Below are 21,599 nucleotides of genomic sequence, written 5' to 3' on the forward strand. Positions count from 1 at the left end.
GCTCTGTGGTCTTTCTTGCAGACAGCCGAGAGCTCCTGCTGAGTGGCCTGGGCACCTGCCCCTCCACATCACATGATCCCACCAGTTCTGGTCCAAGGCCTTGTGTCAGGGGACCTGGGAAGGGCAGGCTCCTCCCTCCAGCCTTACCCCACGGCTTACACCGAGCACATGCAGTTAGACTTTTCCTTTTGTGCATTCATGGTGCCTCTTTCCCACGAGATCATGACCATTTTGAGTGCGTCGTTTGAGGGATGCTCATATTTGTGGGCCCCGTGACTAGGAACACAAATAATAATGGATAATTACGGCGTGTGGGCCAGGTGCTCTGCTAATGGCTTCTTGGGCTCTGTTCAGTTAATGCTCTCAGTAATCTTAGGAGTTAGCAATTATCATCAGACCCCTTTCAGAGATCAGTAAACTAAAACTCAGATAGGCATAGAACATGCCATGGTCACTCAGAAAAGTGACAGAACTGGATCTGAGCCCAGACTCTCTGTCTCTGACCTGGATGCTCAATCATCTCAACAGAACTTACACGGATACTTGGGCAGGATTAATCTCTCAGGAATACCACTCTGACCTTTGCACCCTGGGTCTATTAAATGGCCACTGTGTCCCCATTTAATTTTATTGAGTTACGTTTATTGAATAAAATCAATATCCATCATCTCCAATATCCAACCTATTCCTCTAGGTTCTGGTTTCTGGTTGACCCTTCTGTCTTCCTCCTTAGAGGACCCACCAGCCTAACAGAAACGCTCGTGGCTCACCATTCATCCTCCATGCTGTCCCACCCTCAGGGGTTAGCGCCACTGTTACTCTTCTTTGGAATCCCCTCCCTCTCCTTCGACTCCACTCCCTGCAAGTGCAAAGTCTATCTAGTTTACAAAGCCCCAATCACAGGCCACCTCCACCACAAAGCTTTCCCTAACTTATCCTGAGTGGGAAGTGTCCTTGCTTCCTCTGAGTTCCAGTGGCATTTCTCGCCTTCCTGGCTTAGGGAAAGCAGCCACTCCCCTCCTTGTATTAGAGCAGCAGCTTTTAAGCTTCCCCCAGGAGGTCCCCTCAGGTCTGGCTGGGGTGAGAGGGTGGTGACAATGAAAGCCAAGTGCATGGGGCCATGGACTCCACCCTCTTCATCCAGAACAACTACCACTTCACTTGTTTGTACATCTGCTTATACACCTGCATGAGATTTCATCTGAAGAAAGGGTTCTCAGAGGAAACAAACCTTGACCTCAGTGAGAAGTTACAACTGACACTGCACAAATACAAAGGATCACAAGAAATGACTATGAACCACAAAATGACTATACACCCCAAAAATGTACAACCTAGAAGGAATGGATAAATTCCTAGAAACGTACAATCTCCTGAGACTGAATCAGGAAGAAATAAAAAATATGAACAAATTACCAGTCATAAAATTGAATCTGTAATAAAAACTCCCAACAAACAAAAGTCCAGGACCAGATAGTTTCACAGGTGAATTTTACCAAACATTTAGAGAGGAGTTAACACCTATCTTTCTCAAACGATTCCAAAACCTTCAACAGAAAGGAACATTTCTGAACTCGGTCTACAAGGCCAGCATCATCAATACCAAAACCAGACAAAGACACCACAAAATCTCCAAATCAATCAATGTGATACACCATATTAACAAATTGAAAAATGAAAATTACATGATCATCTCAATAGACGCAGAAAAGGCTTTTGGCAGAATTCAGTATATATTTATGATGAAGACTCTCAACAAAGTCGGTATAGAGGGAGCACACCTCAACATAATAAAAGCCACATATGAAAATCCCACAGCTAACGTCATATTCAATAGTGAAAGCATTTCCTCTACGATCAGGAACAAGACAAGAACGCCCACTCTTGCCACTTTTATTCAACATAGTATTATAAGTCCCCAGCAATAGCAATCAGACAAGAAAAAGAAATAAAAGGAATTCAAATTGGAAAGAAAGAAGTAAAACTGTCACTGTTTGAAGATGACATGATACTATATATAGAAAACCTTAGAGGTGCCACCAAAAATCTGTTAGAACTAATAAATGAAATGAGTAAAGTTGCAGGATACAAAATTAATATACAGAAATCTGTTGCATTTCTATACACTAACAGTGAACTATCAGAAAGAGAAATTAAGAAAACAGTCCCACTTATAATTACATTAAAAAGAATAGAACACCTAGGAATAAATCTAAACCAGGAGGTAAAAGACCTGTATTTGGAAAACTCTAAGACTCTGAAGACAGCACAAACAGATGGAAAGATATACCATGTTCATAGACTGGAAGAATTAATATTGTTAAAATGACCATACTACCCAAGGCAATCTACATATTCAATACAATCCCCACCAAAATACCAATGGCATTTTCACAGAACTAGAATAAATAATCCTAAAATTTTTATGGAAACACAGAAGACCCCAAAGAGCCAAAACACTCTTGAGAAAGAACAATAAAGCTGGAGGTATCACACTCCCTGGTTTCAAACTACACTACAAAGCCACAGTGATCAAAACAGTAAGGTACTGGCACAAAAACAGACACGTAGATCAATGACACAGAACAGAGAACCCAGAAATAAACCCAACTTACATGGATGGTGAATTAATCTACAACAAAGGAGGCAAGAATATACAATGGGGGAAAGAAATTTCTCCAATAAATAAACAAAACCTCCAGCTGAGAAAACTGGACCGCTGCATGTAGAAGAATAGAATTAGAACATTTTCTCACACCGTGTACAAAAATAAACTCAAAGTGGATTAAAGACTTAAATCTAAGACCTGAAAACATAAACCCCCTAGAAGAAAACATAAGCAGTATGCTCTCTGACACCAGTCAGAGCAATATATATATTTTTTAATATGTCTTCTCAGACAAGGGAAACAAATGCAAAAATAAACACATGAGAATACATCAAACTAAAAAGCTTTTGCACCATAAAGGAAGTCATCAACAAAATGAAAAGGCCACCTACTACTGAATGGGAGAAAATATCTGCAAACAATATATCAGATAAGGGGTTAATATCCAAAATATCCAGAGAACTCATACAACTCAACATCAAAAATAAATAAACCCGATTAAAAAAATGGGCTGAAGACCTGAATAAAAATTTTTCCAAATAAGACATACAGATGGCCAACAGACACATGAAAAGATACTCACTGTCACTCATCATCAGGGCAATGCAAAGGAAAACCACAACGAAATATCGTCTCACTCCTGTCAGAATGGCTGTTATCAAAAAAGCAGCAAATAACAAGTGTTGGTGAGGATGTGGAGAAAAGGGATCCCTTGTGCACTGCTGGTGAGAATGCAAATTGGTGCAGCCACTATGGAGAACAGTATGCCGCTTCCTCAAAAAGTTAAAAATAGAACTACCATACAATCAGCAATTCCACAACTGGGTATTTTTTCAGAACAAAAACAAAAATACTAATTCAGAAAGATATATGTACCCCTATGTTCACTGCAGCATTATTTTCAATAGCCAATATATGAAAGCAACCTAAGTGCCCATCAACAGATGAATAGGTAAAGAATATGTGGTATATCTACACAATAGAACATTACTCAGCCATAAAAAAAGAATGGAATCTAGCCATTTGTGACACCACGGATGGACTTAGAGGGTATTATGCTAAGTGCAATAAGTTAGATAAAGACAAATACCATATGATTTCACTTATATGTGGAATCCAAAAAACAAAACAAATGAACAAACGTAACAAAACAGAAACAGACTCAGAAACAGATACAGAAAACAAACAGGTGGTTGCAGAGGGGAGAGGGGTTGGAGGGGTCAGTGAAATATGTGAGGGAGATTAAGAGGTACAAACTTCCAGTTACAAAACAAATGAGTCATAGGGATGAAATGTACAGGATGGAGAAATACAGTCAATAACTGTGTAATAACTTTGTATGATGACGGACAATAACTAGACTTACTATGGTGATCATTTTGTAATGTATAAAAATATCCCATCACTATGTTGTGTACCTGGAACTAACGTAGTGTCGTAGGTCAATTATATGTCAAGAAACAAGCAAACAAACACGACACACAGGCTTCTAAACATTAAGAGAAAAAAAATCCATCGTTTCGTTGTACCATTTATCTTTACCAAGACTGGTAAAAATCCACCACCCTTATTAGAGAAATAACTCAAAGTTCATTCTTTACTGAAAATGGGTCAGTAATGTCTTCCTTGGAAACAAAGGACAGCAAACCATTGTAGGATTAAAAATAATTCTCAAGCTTTTTCTTCATTTGTTACTGAATCAAAAGTTTTGGCTGTTCTTAGTGCCCGAAGAGCATCAAAAACGTCGTTTCAGGTGAATAGTTTTGTGAACCGTCCTATGTAATATAGAGGATTTCACTGTCTAGTCTAGAAATGTGAAAATCTAAAACCATGAGGCAATAGCTTGGTATTTCACAACTTAAAAGGATGGTTTATTCAAACAATTGGTTAGAATCACTATAAATTAAATAAAATTTCATTTGATAGAAAAAAGATCTTGACCTCAGTGAGCTGGATGTTGGGTGACGATGTCAGGAGACCCCGGGGCTGGACAGGGGGCAGTAGGATTCGCCTCGGTGCCTCCACAAAGCTGTCACACGGCAGAGGCGCCAAAAGGTACGGGATTTATCACGAGCACCTGGACTAAAAGGCAGTCGGACTAGAGAGCATCACGGAGGCTCCTGACTGTCGGTTTACTTCTCCACCTAAGGTGGGAAGGGGCTGCAGCGAACCCAATGCGAGGTGCCAGGACGTGGGGCGTAAGACCGTTAACCTCAAACAGTGGCCCCAAAGCAAGGCTAATACTTCAGAGGGAGGACGAGCATCACTGTCACATTTTGAGGGCCTGGGTCCCAGAGGGGGCTGTCCTGGGTGGGGTCCAAATCCCAGATTCTGACTTGGGAAGGGGAGAGGTAAACCCACCAACCTAACAGAGGAGCAGAAGTACTCAGGCAGAGAATGCTTTTATTCTATCCAACTCACCTCCGTAGAGTAGGAGGTGAATAGGAGAAAGTGCATTTATTTTAAAAGCAAAAGAATTCCAAGATAGTAAGCTGAGACCGCCACCTGTGATGGGAGCCGAGGGCCGTCAAACCATCCTTACTTCACATGATAATAAGCGCCCTTGATGCCTGAGGAGGGTAGAACTGTGCAGATAACCCCTCCCCTCTTTTCTCTCACAGGTGATTCAAACACCGTAAGGTCACTTTCTCTGACAGCTGTCTCCTGGTTACCAGGCTGCAGAGCAGTCCCAGGTAAAGATTCAGCACCCAGACAGGGGTCAAGGAGTTAGGCTGTGATTCAGGGAAGACGCTGAGGAGAAGTGGGGGTCTCTGTTCGACACCTGAAGCAAAGGGGCTATGCGGTACGGGCCATGTTTGGGGAGTTGAGGCACAGGTCTTTCTGGAAGCAGACGACGCGGGGGGAAGGTGCGTGTGCCTGTGCTGGGGGCAGCGCTCCTGTGTCGCTAGTGATGCCGATCCCTCGCCCACCCGAAGCCGGGCCAGGAGAGCCCCACGCGGCTGCCAGGGCGGACAGTGCAGAGGAGAGCCTGGGAGAGCACTACTCTGGGGCCTCCCCGCCCTGGCTGTCCCGGGGGCTGCACAGGGGCCGGCAGCCCTGCCCCGCGGCGCTGTCCCACACTGCGTGTCCTCTAGAGCTCCGGGGCCGGCTGCCCCGCAGCCTGCTCCTGCACGGGCTGCACGGCCTCCTGCACGTAGACGATGAACTCCGAGGCCTCCCCGCCCTGTGTGTAGACGGTCACCGTCTCAATGCCCTCCACGTCGTCAGAGGACACCACCAAGTGATGCTGCTCAGCCAGCTCCACGGAGGCCTGCTGGAGGGTCTCCTGGATCATGACCGTGTGGTTGGAACTGGGCTCCTCGTCCGTGACCTGTGGGAGGGCAAGAGAAAGGTCACACGGGCCCCACTTCCAGGTCCAGCAGGACAAGAGAATCACAGCGACTGCCTATGGAGCATCTGGCACATTCCAGGAGCTGGTCCTTCCTGCACAGAATCATCTCAGCAATGCTCTACGCTTGCTCTCACCCCCGGTTTACAGATGAGGAGAGCGGCGCTCACCGGTGCAAAGGAACGTGGTCAGGGGCCCCAGCTGGGGCTAATGGTGGAACCCAAGTTCAAACACCCAGTCCAAGCTCTTCTCGTGATGCCTCCCAGAGGCGTGGGAGTTGCCGAGGCACTCTAGGAGTTACTTCCTGCAACCGTGTAGAGGGCTGGGTGCGGGGTCTCCTGGAAATTCATAGCTGGTCCATTTGGTGGTAAAAAAGGGACTAGTTTATCCTGGCTTATCTGTCTCTCCACACACTCTGGGAGCTCAGCTCTGTGTATGAAGAAGATCAACAGCACACCAGGCAGGAGTACATGCCCTTGCACGCCTGGTTTTGCCCAGGTGTCGTCCACCAATACTAGTGCCTCAGAGCCCACGGGAGGGGTCTGCTGATGGGCACTCGCTGCCCCGGGGCTCTGTCAGTGGAGGGGCCTGCTCACTCCTACGGGCGGGCCTTTCTCCGTAGCTCCAAGCAGGCAGATTCCAGACAAGGCCAAATTCCAGCTGGTGCTAAGGCCCCAGCTCCCTGACTGTGCATTCTGGTCTGTTTTACAACTGTCTTTGATTTTGAGAAGAGCAATGATACAAACAATATGGGAAAGATTTAGAAAGTGTTGAGACCCTAAGAGCTGCAAAAATGACTAAAGGATTAGAAAACCAGCCCAGGAGGATGGTGAAGGGGCCTGGACTTGCTGAGCTGGGGAACGAGAGCCCTCAGATGTAGGGAGGGATGTCACAGAGACCGGCCTTCCCCAGGGGGTCCGAAAGGCGAGGTGGAAAGAACTTTGACCTGCACTTCGCGGGGCTTAGCTGTGAGCCTTGTCCACTCTCCCCTATGACTCTCAGGTGTCTCATCTGTAAAACAGGGACGAAAAAGCCCACTTCAGAGAATGGCTAGGAGAACTGAAGAAGATTCCGTATGCAAAGCGGGTGCTTAATAACACCACCGCGCTTTTGGTGTCTTCATTCGTGTACTGAACAACGTTTTCTTAAGGTACTGCGGCATGTCAATTATTCATTCATTCAACAAAACCTTTGTCATTTTATCAGGTCCCAGTGGACTGAGCTCCATGAGGGCTAAGACGGCACTGCCCCGGCACAGCTCTTCTCCCAGAGCCAGGTGGGCAGGGTGGATGCCTGGCACGGAGCAAGAACCCAGTATTTGTGCAACGATGCTCCACTGGGTGCAGGTGCCCTGATGGGCGCTCAGGCAGCACATGGCGGAAGACCAGTCTAGCGGGGCAGACACAGGAACCGAGCAATGCTCTGACAGAGTGCCAGGGCAGCCTCCGGAGGAGGCATGGGATGGGACTCCAGGCAGAGAGGGCAGAAGGAGCAATGACTCCCAGGACCCCCAGGAGAGACTGGAAGCAGTGGGTTTGCTCAGGTGGCCTCCGTGAGCTCCCATTCATGACGCTTCTGACTCCCTTCCCAGCTGGAGCCTGGCGTGGGACGGTCTCCTCCCTGCCTGGCCCTCTGTAACAAGCCACGACCCCACGCCGTCTCTGGGAACGCCCCATGGGGCTTCCAGGGGTCTCCCTCGGCCCTGTGCCTGTGTCATTCCCTGACAGCAGGAAGGGCTGTGTCAGACGGGGTCATGTTTAATGCAGAGAAGAAAATGGACGAGGCACCTCTGGGGTGGGCTCCACACAAAGTTACTGATTGCAAGGAACCTTTAACTTGGACTGACGGAATTTACCAGAAGCTAGAGAGATACCCTGAGTGGAAAGTATTAATCCATTTAGCCTGAGCTGTTTTTCTGCAGTAGATGGAGGCCTTTTTCTTCTTCTTCTTCTTTTACTGTTTGTTTCAATTTCATTTAAATGGGAAAATGTACTGTGAACCGAGACTTTATAAGTAAATATTGATTTATTTCACTTTGAAAGAAGGTACCTGACAGAAGGGTGGGAAAGGGGGAAGGAATACTCAACAAATGCTTTCCTCTTAACTGTCAGTAAATTCTACATGAAGAAAGAAGTCAGGCGGCATGGGTGATTTATGCTGGGGTCCCAGCCTCAGGTGCGCAAAACAAGCTGATGCACTTCAGGTAAACAGATGACACAATGGTGACAAAGAAAAAGGGTGAGATCAACCAATACACGAGCTTTGAGATACCCTCCTGGCACTGTCGTTCACACACAGTGATTGCCATCAACAGAAATGAAGCCTAAAATGAGGAAGACATCCAGCCTAAGATTTCACTCTCCTCTTGGACAACTCTAGCGCCTCGATGGCTGAGTACTGACAAGGGCTGACACTACTGCCCCGGACAAAGAGATCCCTGCCAGGCCCAGGGCTTTGATGAGCAAAGGCTGCAGCTCCTGTTCCCATGGCAGCGGGGTGGACACACACCCAGGAGCCGTCCCAGGAGGTCCCAGGACGACTGAGGCGTGGCCACTGCCCACAGATGTGGAAGAAGGGCAGAAACCAACATGAGGCCACCGTGCTCGAAATAAGGGCAATTACATGCTAACTCTGTCACATCAGGGCCCGGGGCCACTCCGTGGAAGGCGCTGTCTGCAGATGGTGGGAAAAGGCATGGCAGGCTGAGGGAAGGCGGCAAAGGGCAGGCATGTGCCCACAGTCCCACCAGGGCCACCGCCACCTCCCAGCCACCAAACCCACTTGGCAGAGTTCCATCCTCACCTCTCCACACAGTCCTTTGCTGTCTGACACTGCTGAGCCAACCTCAGCTTTACTCACTGAGACGCCCTCTTCGCTGCTTCCACAACCCTCCGATTCCAGGCTTCCCCATCACGCTTCTCGTGCCCTCCCTCAAAGCCCGGAGGACTCCTACATCCCCATCCTGCGTCTCCTACGGGCCCCTCGTCTGCACTGAGGCTTTGCTCCTAGCTGAGCAAGGGACCCCAGACCTCGAGTGTGTCTACACAGGGGAGGCTCCCAGGGGCTGTGTGTCTGTCCAAAGTGCATGAGTCACAGGAGAGGCGGTGCTGGGGAGCGGGGGCGGGTGAGGCCTGAAATGAAGTTCACAACCGCATCCTGAAGAACCTCGCTCACCAGCTGAGAGACTGAGACTTGCTTTTACAAAGGAAGACACTGGCGGCTTCCCAGGAAGGGCCCTGCTTCACCCAATCCGCGGCAGCCCCTGAACCGCAACTCGCCTAACATGGGAAGAGGAGACAGCATCATCTGTCTCTCCCTCTAAACAGCTACATTTATTTGCCCATATTACCTTTTCTACATATTAAGTCTATTTAACATAATCCTTTCTCCATTTTTTTTTCCAATTTTCAGCTCTAGGGATTTGTCCACCGGAATTACCAGTTAAATTCACTCACTGCTAATTATAAGAGTAAAATAAACTTTCCAAACACGGTCCATTGGGCTTAATTCAGCAGACAGAGTGACGAAGACAAAGATAAATGTCCAGTTCACAGAAGTCCTGCGAAGAGTGGCCCTCCAGATGACACAGCTGTAACAGGCGGGGCGTCCAAAGCCTAACTCACCACAAGTTTACGTTCTCACGAGCTAGCGTGAGCAGCTCCGCCGGCCCCGGAGAGGCCCCGCTTCACGTACGGCTGAAGAAACAGGAGCCAGGGGCGGTGGAGGGCTGCGTTACAGAGGGAGGCACGGAGGCCCCCTGCAGAGCAAGCCCCTCCTCCCACTTCCCGCACTCTACCTGTTACATGATTCCCACTCTGTTTGTTGTTTGGCTTTGTGTTTCTGCAAACCATGGCATTCCTTCCCTGTCCCCGTGAAACCCAGTGGACACTCTCCCGGCCTCATCCCAATCATTTGCACACAGCATCTCGTGGCTTGTGCATCTCTGAATGAAACCTCTAATGTCTGGTGACTCATCTAAGGTCAAACAGCTGGAAAGTAGCAAAATGTGGACGTTAGTCTGGGTGACCTCAGGTCCAGGGACCTTCCTCAGCTGCTGTAGTGTGGCAGCGACTAAAGGGATTACATGCCATAGATCAACAGGGTTGAATTATTACTCTTTACCCACCCCAATCAGTCTATGGCTGGCTGTATAGCTCTCGACCATTTTCTTTGTTCAAAACCATCACTCTAGCAGTTTAATCTACTAGCACAGGCTTACAATTGTTCTCCACGGTAGAAATAATCTGGCTTCACAGTGTCATTATCCCCGAGATGGGTGCTCCATCTTCCCCAAGTGCTGTACCTAACACATCTTCCAGCTGAATTAACGGCAGCACAGACAGCTTAATGGAAAACCTTAACCTACAGGACTGTGCAAATTATTCACTAAGTCAGCCTCTGAGTTCTGCAGCTCTGCCTACCTCAAGTGTTCCAGAATCTAGACCAGATCTCTAACAGACCAGGGTACTCTGCTGGGCTCTGTACTCGTGGGAGAGCAGCTTCCCACCGAGACCCCATCTCCTCCACGGAGATGACGGCGGCTAAGGGACAGTTGGGATGTGGGTGGGGTCGCTTGTGCCCCAGTCTGCACACCTCTGCTCCGCTGCACCGCCTCCCAAATACACAGACAGGGCCCTGTCATCTAAGACGTAGATGCTCAGCACCTCCCTCATGCCCTACAGGCTCTGCGATAAGTGAGAAAAGGCTTATGTGTGAATGAGTGAAGAGGGCAGCACACAACCCTACGTGCCACACTGTGTGTCCCCTCACTGAGCACAGCCCCTTGGGCATCCGTGCCCGGCCAGACCCTGCCTGGCCGGAGCTGCTGCCCCATGCCCAGTGCCCTCCTGGCCTCCTGGGTCCTCCCCCAGCGTGGCTGCCCTGCTCGGAGCCCCTCCCTCACTCCCTTTGGGCTCCCGCTCCATTGTCACCGCGTCCAACAGGACTTCCCAGAGCCACCCCGTTAGCAGCAGCAGCAGCCTCGGGCACACTCCCGCCTCTCCTGCCCTCGTTCCTTCACTGCACTGTCGCCTCTGGGAGTCACATCACCTGTTCATCTACCTGCTCATCATCGCGAGCTTCACGAAAGCAGGAACCTGGGCTGTGTTTTGGCCACTTTATTCCAGCACCTGTGATGTGGCCTGGCATGAGGAAGGGCCTAGCCTGTACCTCCTGAACAGATGGCATCAGGCTCCACACCCACACCAGAGGGGGGTCGGCACTCCTCGTGGGCGTCTATGTGCTGTACAACCATGAGCCCCTCTTCTCTTTTTTCTGTCACCTAAATTTTTAAAATAATACAGTCCTTTAATAATTGGGGAAAATGAGGCAAAAAGCAAGAAAGGAAAAAAGAAGAAGAAGGAAGGCGCAGAATTGCTTCTTCCAAAAGCCACAAGGTGTTTTGGCCGAGAAAACATTTTCCTTCAAAAGCACAGGATGGTTCTCAGCGCCGTGCTGGGCACAGAGCAGGCACTTTGAAAAGCTGTGGAGAAACTAAACTCTCAAGAGTAGCGCATCAGGGGGAGGTGAGAAGAGGGTGGGCACGCAGCCTGCACCACGAGAGAAGACGAGGCAAGAGGTCCCAAGTCAGCGTTTCCTCCTGTACCGGCAGGAATGAAAGTTACTATGCAGAGTGAACGCAGCAAACCCTGCGGAAGGTGGATGCAGACACTGGAGCGAGGCCGGTTTTCTAAGGGACAAGGTCTGATTTTGAAGAGAGCTTGCAGCGTAAGCGCTCCTTGCCGGGGTCCTCACGTGTGATCAGGCCCTACGGAGCATCACCGGATGATAACGTCCAGCAGGCAGGCAGGCAAAAGTTACCAGGCCCAGAGCGAGTGACACACCAGAAGAGGGACAGAAGACAAGCTTTAAAATCAGAAGCAGATCTGAAGGACCAGTGCTTGCAATGGTCTGCTGGCCAGGAAAGGTGCTATCGTGGCTGCAGCAGGGATGTGCGGTTACATTAGCACCTGTGCTGCAAGACAGACAGACCGTGGCCTCTGTATGGACAACTCTGAATGGTCAGCCATTTACTGAATAAGCCACCTGACAAGCCTCTGGCTCTCATCTGTCATATGCTGAGTCCCCATGTACTTCAGATGCCCTCTCAGCCTCCTGTTCTAAGGAGAATTTAATGTGTCAGACACTCTGCTGGAAGCTGGAAACAGAACTGTGCGCCCCCCATGCCCCCATCCTGAAAGGGCTTGCAGACTAGTGGAGGGGGCAGACAGGACACTTCTCCTGGACCCCCAGGGTGGGCAGAGTGGGCAGTGGTCAGGGGTGGTTTCCTGAAGGAGATGCCCCGGTCTTGAACACGGTAGCATTTCCAATAATCAGAAGAATGTGAACATTTTCTAAGGTCCCTTCCACTGTGGAAATTCTCGGCCTCTATGATACGGTAAGAATTAGAGGGCTGCAGACAAAAATCCAAACACTACAACCAGACAAGAATGAAAAAGAACACCTGGCAGTGTCTTGCATGGCCCGCCGAGCTGAGGTGGCCCTGCCGCCATTTCTCAGGAGCAACAGTGGTCTAAAGGTCTGCACGAGGCCTCTGCATGCTGCACCCTACGAGCAAGTGACACTAGCCCATGCACAAACAAAAAGAGAAAAAAAGAGCATTGCAAAGAAGATGGTGGAGTAGAAGGATGTGCACTCACTCCCTCTTGTGAGAGTGCCGGAATCACAGCTAACTGCTGAACAGTCATCGACAGGAAGACACTGGAACTCACCAAAAAAGATACCCCACGTCCAAAGACAAAGGAGAAGCTGCAGTGAGACGGTAGGAGGGGCGCAATCACAGTAAAATCAAATCCCATAACTGCTGGGTGGGCGACTCACAGACTGGAGAACGCTTAGACCACAGGAGTCCACCTACCGGAGTGAAGGTTCTGAGCCCCATGTCAGGCTTCCCAATCTGGAGGTCCAGCAACGGGAGGAGGAATTCCTAGAGAATCAGACTTTGAAGGCCATTGGGATTTGATTGCAGGACTTTGACAGGACTGGGGGAAACAGAGACTCCACTCAAAAAAGATGCTCAGCATCACTAATTATGAGAGAAACGGAAATGAAAACTACAATGAGGTATCACCTCACACCAGTTAGAATGGGCATCATCAGAAAATCTACAAACAACAAATGCTGGAGAGGGTGTGGAGAAAAGGGAACCCTCTTGCACTGTTGGTGGGAATGTAAACTGATACAGCCACTATGGACAACAGTATGGAGGTTCCTTAAAAAACTAAAAATAGAATTACCATATGATCCAGCAATCCCACTACTGGGCATCTATCAAGAGAAAACCATAATTCAAAAAGACACATGCACCCCAATGTTCACTGCAGCTCTATTTACAATAGCCAGGTCATGGAAGCAACCTAAATGCCTATCAACAGATGAATGGATAAAGAAGGTGTGGTACATATATACAATGGAATATTACTCAGCCATAAAAAGGAACGAAATTGGGTCATTTGTAGAGACGTGGATGGACCTAGAGACTGTCATACAGAGTGAAGTTAAGTCAGAAAGGGAAAAACAAGTATCTATATTAATGCATATATGTGAAATCTAGAAAAATGGTACAGATGAACTAGTTTGCAGGGCAGAAATTGAGACACAGATGTAGACAACAAACACATGGACACCAAGGGGGGAAAGCAGTAAGGGGGTGGGGGTGTGATGAACTGGGAGGTTGGGATTGACATGTATACACTGATGTGTGTAAAATGGACGACTAATAAGAACCTGCTGTATAAAAAATTAAATTAAATTAAATTAAAAAAAAAAAGAACACTGCAGTCAGTCCCTTCATGTGAAATACTCCGCTATGTGTGTTGAAGCTCTGGGGAAGGAACCTTACTTTTTACAGCAGTTAGGGTTTCACTCACTGCTCTAATTGCAACCAAACAAGAGGTTCCTCTAGCATTCTCAAACGGGGACTGCAGACCCATTTCACAAGGTTAATAAGCAAGCACATTTACTGTCACGACCCTAGGTCAGGTGTGGCATTGCATATGTCGGAAACAAAGGGAAATGGTAAATACTATCTTAAACGAATGTGGTTTATAAAAAAGCATCATAAATTCCCAACTCTAAAACAGTACACATAGATATGGTACCCGAGAAAAGGGGTAAATATTATGTGCGAGAAACTTTTGGAAATACCAAAAGATATTCATAGGCAGGAAGAAACCATTCCATACATCAATGAAGATTTAAAGTGTTATAAAAAAAAAAAAGAAAGAATGTACAGGAAGTGAGGAGGGGGCTGTGATGCATGCCCGCGTCAGGCAAGGCATCTTTCGTGAGGAGACGTCATAATGCCTCCCCTCCACCCTATTTCTCTCTTGATTGTAAGGAGACAGCAGACATTTTCTTTTCTGTAGATCCCATAAACAGTCCAAAGCCCGAGTTGTAAAGACAGCTCACTAAAAACAGTCCCTGCCAGTCCCCACGTGTGTGCCCTGGCTCTCAGAGACGCTGCAGGGTCCAGCTGGCTGACACTCGGCCACCCCATGCTGAGGCCCCAGAGCACCCGGGAGCCCCCTGCACAGGGCGGCCTTGTCCATGGGGTCCTGGCCTGCAGGGGGCAGACAGATCCCACTCTCTTTGCTGTGACAGTGGGGCCTGGAAACGGGAAGAGAGGTGCCTCCTACTGGCCCCAAGCCCACCATAGGATGAGGATGGAAAGGCTTGCCCATTGGCCAAACCAACTCGGTAGGCAGCTGAGTTTAGCAGCGAAAAGAGGGTGTGCACAGCCAGGACACCCTGTGTTTCTCAGGAGTCCAAGCACAGGTGAGTGTGATCTCGATAACCACGTGACTGAGGAAAGAACAATCCCTCCTTCTCTTGTAAGTGGTGGTACGATGGGAAGTGCAGCGTGGTCTGTCTCAGCACATGTGAGAATAAGAGATGGTGGGCCGCCCGGGGCCTGGCGCAAGGTGAGTGGTAAGCAGTGTGTGGTGCTCACAACTGCTAGCGGTGTCATCCCCTCCAGGGGCGCTGTCCCCACCAGTCCCGCCTCCCCACTGCCCCTCGGCGTGCACGATTAGCACAGCCACTCCCAGACGATGTCCACACCGCACGTGGTTTATAGCAGGCACTCCACACATGCCTGACTTGAATTCTTCTGATGTCTGCCCCAGGAGATCTTTTCAAACCGAGCTCAAACAGAGCATATTCACAGCGACAGGGAAGGAGGCAGGAGGTAGCTTCTGACCGCCTCTGAATATCTTGATATTTAGACAGGTCTCTCATGCATAATGCTGCACACTGGTGACCTTTCAGCACACTACACTGAATTCCACTTAGTACCACGCACTGCGTGGGCTCTGCACCCCTGTCAAGCACCCGGCCCAGGGGGCCATGCTTCTCCAAAAGCCTCACCTCTGCCCGGTAGCCTGTGCACAGATGGGCCACTCCCGGGGTGAGGCAGGGCTTCACTGAACTCCCCTGCACGGCAGTTGGCGACCATCTCTCTCTGCACGCGCTCAGGACAAAAGGCCTCCACCCTCTTGATGCTCACCAGACCCCGCCCCCCCCAACCTGACGGGCAGGTGCTCCATGGAGACATGCGGCAGTGGACCCCCTCCCTCTGCCACCCGCTCTGTGCTGGGGAGGTACGGGCTTCTCTCCTCAGCTGGTGCAGACTCTTCTCCCCCCGATTTAACAAACTGTCTCCTCTAGCAGTTCCTCTCCCTGTCCTTTTACACAGGTGACGGGCAGCCTCCACAAGACCCCATGGGCAAGGACATGGAGCTGGCAGGACGCACCCTGTTCCTCCCTGGACCTCCAAGCCGCTGCCCTCACCCAAGGGAGAAAGGCAGGCTAAATTCCCAGTAATGGAGCACATCCACATTCTGTTTAAAGAATGTTTATCATAACAAAACATACACCACTTCAATCGCCCCTCAAACCCACCCAGGTAAGTTCATCAGTGGCAAAGTAGGTCTAAGAACAGAACAAGGGGCTGCGATGGTCTTACTCTGGGGCCAACGCAGTGTTGACACCCGCCCTGTGCGCTGACGTGAGCAGCCTAAGACCCGCCCTGAGGCTCCGTATGGATGCTGCCTCCTGCTCATCAAAGCCACTCGCCCGTTTCCCTCCTACTTGTACTTCTCTCTCCGAGTAGGGAGACCTGCCCACCTCAACCCTCTCTGGCGCTTCTCCCTTTGCTTGCTCTCACGTCTGGTGCCCCTTCTGGCTCAGAGCTCCTCACCCAACTGCCCGTTACCGTGGCCAAGCGGTTGCATGATGCCACTCAGCTCCAGCTCTTCCAAATCAGCCTCCTCGAGGGCCTTCTCCAGGGAATGACCCAGAATGTCATGACAGCTGCACGTGGTAAGGGGTCAAACTGTCTCCAGCCACAAACACGGCAGTTTACATAATGCAACCACCTGCCTGGACCAAGCAACAGACTCTCCTATGAAGGAGGCAGTGTTGCATCCACCCTGGGACTCCTACCGCTGAGCACAGGGCCTGGACGGCTGCATCAGTACCTGCTTGCTGAGCAGAAGCTTCCAGAAGCAAAACAGTCATGGCTGAATTCTATGAGCAACTCAGTGAGCTCAGACAGGGGTTAAGGAGCTATGTCACTCCTATGACAGGAGCTAAGATTAGACCTAAGCAGCGGCAGGCTCCCTGCCAACTGCTTCATTTGCATAATTATGCATAACCCGTACATTAGCCCCATGGGGTAGGTTCTATTATTTTCCCACTTTACAGATGAGAAAACAGAAGTTCAAAGAGGAGAAGTGCTTTGTCCCTAGTCATACACTGTGAAGTGACAGACGCGGGGTCACACCCAGGCCGTCTGGCCCCGAGCTGTGTCCTCCTCCACGCACTGTGACTTGGCCCGGGGCGACCCCCGACATGGGCTTCTCGGGAGACCCCCGTGCGCTGTTCATCCAGGGAGGGCCCCTGTCTCAGAGGCCTGAGGCTCCCCAGGCGGGGCACCCACAGCAGCTGGAAACCACCAGGCTGCTCAGCTGGGTCCCAACGAGGGCAGCCCCAGCCCACCCGGCTCGGCTTCCCGAGTCTGATGCCCCAGCGGTGCTTCTGAATGCTCGTGAGGCCTTTATAATGTGCCTGGCCCTGAGCTAAGTGCTACAGACCTCCTCCAACTTGCTGGGGAGAAAAGGTCGGTGGGTAAACCAGCTAACTAAGATATGGCTGGTGGTAGAGTCTCTGAGAACTGACTCCTACCCACCACCCCCCATTCTCCCCACGACCTAGACAGACGGGAGGCGAGCTTCGGCTCCCTGCCCAGGGCCAGCCCCTCTGTAAACATCCTCTTCCTACTTCCCGACTGGGGAGGCAGGGCCACAACCGGACCGGGTGGTCCGGCCTAGAGTCTCAGATCCAGGCCACTGTCCATGACAGGCCCACAGTGGGGCTCCCTCTCTGAGCCTCTGCTTTTCCGTGGAAGGGGCAGAGCAGTCTTCTTGTGCTGGACGGCCACGCCTCCACCCACTTCTCTGGTTACTCAGGGGGGTGGACTTGGGGCTCCTGGAGAAGCAGGAAGCCCCCTGAGGTCTCCGGGCTGCAGGTGCACCAGAGCGGCTAGGGCGGGTGACGCAGGCACGTAGCTGTTAACAACGGGGCGCTTCTCTGTCCACGCGGTCCGTCACCATGTTCGCTTTCTATCACCACCTGTAAAACTACCATAAAGGCAGTGGCTCAAAACACAAATCCTCCAGCTTCTAATCGCACTGATGCCTGCCCCCAGGTGAGGCAGTGCCCTGCCTTCAAGGGCTCAGGGCACTGGATCAGGCCCCCCTGGCCCATCCCCCGGCTCAACTCCACTGTAACATCTCCCAACACAGGGCGGTTCTGGAGGACGGGCCCGACAGGACCTGAGAGGGCCGAGCCCTGGACCAGGAGTCAGCCCCGCTGAGGGGAGGAAGGAGCGCCTGGGCCACGAGGCGCAGCCGGCGCGGAGGCCTGGAGGTGGGCACAGAGCAGCCCGGTGGGCCAGTGCAGCCAGAGCGAGGAGATGCCGCGGGAGGCCGGCTGCTGCGGGACTGGGAGGCCAGGGCGAGGTCCTGTCCCAGTTTACCGGAGACTTTCAAGTTACTGGAGGGTTTTCAGGGAGGGATGCCGGGATCTGATTTACATTTTGAAAAGATCGCTTTGTCTGAAAACTGCATCTTAGAGCAGCAGGAGAGATGGTAGGAGCCAGGTGAAGAGCGAGGCCTGTGACCAGGGATGACGTTGCGATGCAGAGTTCGATCCAGCAAGTCTGAGGGGGAGCCAGACGTTCTGCATTTCTAACCAGCCCCCTGTGCTGAGGCTGCCCACCTGGGGACTGCGTTTTCCATAGTCAGGGCTTGCTGGAGGCGGCAGCCTGGGCCAGAGGGGTGATTTAAGGTGCATGGTGAAGGGAGCGCCCACAGCAGGGAGAAAACTTGCTGATGGATCAGATGTGGGGCTGAGAGAGGCAGAGGAGGGAAGACAGACCCCCGGCAGCTGGAGTGGAGTGCGTGTATTTACTAGATGGGGAAACTGGATGGAGGGGGGGCGGGGAAGAGGTGTGGAGTCCACACCGCAGGACACTAAGAGTCCTGCTTAGGGGAACGCCTGTGGCTAGCATGGAGGCTACCGCCCCAGGGGGAGAGAAGCGCAAGAGCCAGCCTGCGGCAGCACTGCCCTGGGCCGAACCCAAGGAAGGCTGGACCAGAGCCCTTCGGATGGTGACTACAGTTCTGGCTTCTCTGACCAGGGCCATCACAGCCCTGCCTTTGCCCCCAGTCTCAAGCAGACTGAGCGATGTCAGCCAGCAAGGGGAAGCTGCAGAGAGGGGAGGAAGCAAATAAAACCCACCTGCCCTGGCCAAGGACGTGGACCAGGAAATGGGCTCCCGAGCAAACAGTAACAAGCACGGCAGTATTAAAACTCAAGTAAAGTGGGATTCTGCAAGTTGCACCAACCGAGCTGCAGCTTCTTGGGGCGTAATGGGAAAATTGGGTCATAGAAAAAGGGAAAGAGAAGCAAAGTTCAATAACTGAGATCTTCAGGTCAGCTAAAGATGTTCTATATGAAAAAGAGTGTCAGAATGGGATAGGGAAAAAACCTTTATTCTCTATTTTTTCAGACAATTTCCCATATGGCCACAGATATATCATGGAATGTACTTTCACTTTTAAAATTTCACAAAGAAATGGAATTTTCAGTCACTGCTATGGAGTAAAGGGGCTCAGCAAGTCATAAAATAGCTATGAAAGGCAGTAGTTTTGAGTATCAGCCATCAGAAATCATATCAGGAACAGAACTCTCTGAAGGAAGTTTTATTTAAGAGAGAAAAAGAAAAGATTCAAATGGCTAAGGGAGAATTAAAGAAAGCTCACAAAGGACAAAAGCTGGCGTTAAGTGACAGGGGAGAGGAACCCATCGCCCAGACCCTGCGGGAACTGTCTCGACCTATATGCTGAAGGTCACCGCTCAGCAACTGCGGGACAAACGCTCTGTAAGGAATGTGAAGTATGCAAATATTTGAAGAGGCCACCTGTGTGTGTCATTAGAAGTTTGATATAATTAAGGCTGGCAGGGCCCCAGGATCAAATAAATTGTACCGCGAAGTTCTTTAGGCAGGAGTCAAACCTCACTAACCAAAATATGCAGTTGAAAACGGGGTCTCACAGGAAGGGGTGGGATAAGAGGGAAAAACAGAGAGAGGAGTCAGTGAGACTTCCATATTCATATAGCAATCAAAAGGACTGGGAATTAAAAGATAAAAGATGTCTGTCTGGATTGCAGGCATCTCTACCACTAAGAGAGAATCCAGAATTAGATCATCTGAGGGTCAGGAAGCACGGGGGACGCCTATACCCTCAGCCCTGCAATATGCATCGGATTTGATCACCTACAAAAGACATGGGGCTCCCCCGCATGGGCCTTCCAAAGGCATGAATCCCTCATGACTGTAATTACACCACGGAGCCAGTGAGGGCGAAGGGGGCGTGCCATTCCCATCACATGCTGAGGACGGATAGAAAACACCAGCAGTTACGTCCAGAGGACAGAAGCTGCAGTTACTATCAGTTCTTTTAACATTATACATGTATCCTTAATCTTCTGGGGAAGAATCCTTAGATGAACCACAACGATGGCAGAGCCACCATCATGGGAAAGTGGAATAAATAAACGAGACAATGAAGATGCTGGGGTTTCGTCATGAGGAAAAGAATAAAAATCAGCGATTGTAACGTCACAATTATGTGTCACTGCCACACTCACAGGCAAGCGATCTGAGGACAAATGAGGTTCTGAGCGAGAGAGGTGAGCAGAGGGAAAAGAACGGGTGGCTCTCCTGTAACCTCCATGCCTTCGGTAGAGTCAGCGAGAGGACTGTTTAACTGTAGGAGTCCAACAGAGCCTCTGCAGGAACGAGAAAAAGACATCCCGTTAACTCACCGACTACTGGAGCTTAAAGGGATGACAGAACAGGGAGGCTTCACCCGATCCTGTCTGTGGCAGGACAAGGGGGGAGATCTCAGCTCAGTCCCACTTTACAGCAATGCGGGCGGCCAACATCTCCTATGATCTTCAAAGGACTACAAGAGTATCCCGCTTGGACGTGATTCTTGTCAGGTCTTCTGCTGTGTAGTTAAATGATCAAATTCATGGAATGGAGAGATTGTTTTTAAATAGTAATGAAAATAGATTTTGCACCCTCCCACGAATCACGTTCCAGATCCCCCTCCCCATTCTTTTGCCACAAATCTTATGAGATGTTCAACATCCACCCCCAGAGGGGCAGGAGGCCCATCCCGGGCTCCCCTTCCGGGTGGACCACAGGAGCGAGGCTCCCCCCAAGCCAGAGGCTGCACGTGAGAGGTCCCCTCTGCAGAGCGGCTTCTCCCAACCAGATGCCCCTGTAAGGACGGACAGTGTGAAAGAGTTTCCAGGGACCACATTACTCAGGGCCTTCAATGAAGAACAGGACAGGCTGGACCCGAGTTTCCTTGCAAACAGGCAACTGAGGTACGTGGTCAGCCACAGGAGTGGATTGCGTTTCCTCGCAAAAATAATGAACTGCAAATAACAAACAGCAATTCCAGTGTTGGCTGCCAACCGACATACGTCTTCCAGTGAGACCTGCTACCGAAAGTGCCTCTCAGACTGGCACTGTGTGCTCAGCCTGTCAGGGAGGCTGGCGAGTTCTCTCCTCCAGGCTGGCGTGTCCTGACTTCACCCTCCAGTGCCAGCCAACACAGGGGACCTGCCCGAAGGTGACAAAGGGCGTGGGGAAGCAGCCAGGAGAGGTGGGTTGCTTTTGACAAAGCCAGAACTTCTGCTTTGGGGTTTGTTTTTTGTTTATTTTTTTAACCAGAAGTTAAAGCAAGTGGGAAGAAAGGTTGGGATGTTGAACAAGTCGATGGCAGCGTAATTCTGGGCCTGCCAGGCTGAGGGTCTGCGCTGGGAGAGTGGGCGGGGTGCCTGCAGCTCTGGGCGGCCTTAAATGCTCCTTCCTGGTGTTCCGCGCCACTGGCGCACTGGCTGGCAGCTTGGAAGCACCCGGCACCTCAGGGGAAAACAAAAGCAGGAGAGTGGCAATCCCAGGAGACGCCGCAGAGAAGCAGGACTAGGAACAGAGACACAGGCCTGCCGACGGAGAGTCGCACTGATCACAGTCACTACTGA

The 21,599-nt window shown here is 50.5% G+C and overlaps 1 protein-coding gene across 4 annotated transcripts in view; it reads right to left on the bottom strand.

Moving 5' to 3' along the window:
• Positions 1 to 4,466: 4,466 nt before the first annotated feature.
• Positions 4,467 to 21,599, bottom strand: part of ZFAT (zinc finger and AT-hook domain containing) — a 167,521-nt gene continuing 150,388 nt past the window's right edge. For 3 of the 4 annotated variants that reach the window (XM_024741220.1, XM_024741218.1, XM_024741219.1), the window contains one exon: positions 4,467 to 5,939. In XM_024741220.1, coding sequence (XP_024596988.1) covers positions 5,700 to 5,939 — 240 coding nt within the window. In that variant the 3' untranslated portion in view covers positions 4,467 to 5,699. Of the gene's footprint in view, positions 5,940 to 17,273; positions 17,618 to 21,599 lie in introns of those variants that run through there. The other variant, XM_024741222.1, reaches the window with a different exon arrangement.

The sequence above is a fragment of the Neophocaena asiaeorientalis genome, unplaced genomic scaffold, assembly GCF_003031525.2.
Source record: "Neophocaena asiaeorientalis asiaeorientalis breed wild unplaced genomic scaffold, Neophocaena_asiaeorientalis_V1.1 scaffold177, whole genome shotgun sequence".
Classification (NCBI taxonomy): domain Eukaryota; kingdom Metazoa; phylum Chordata; class Mammalia; order Artiodactyla; family Phocoenidae; genus Neophocaena; species Neophocaena asiaeorientalis.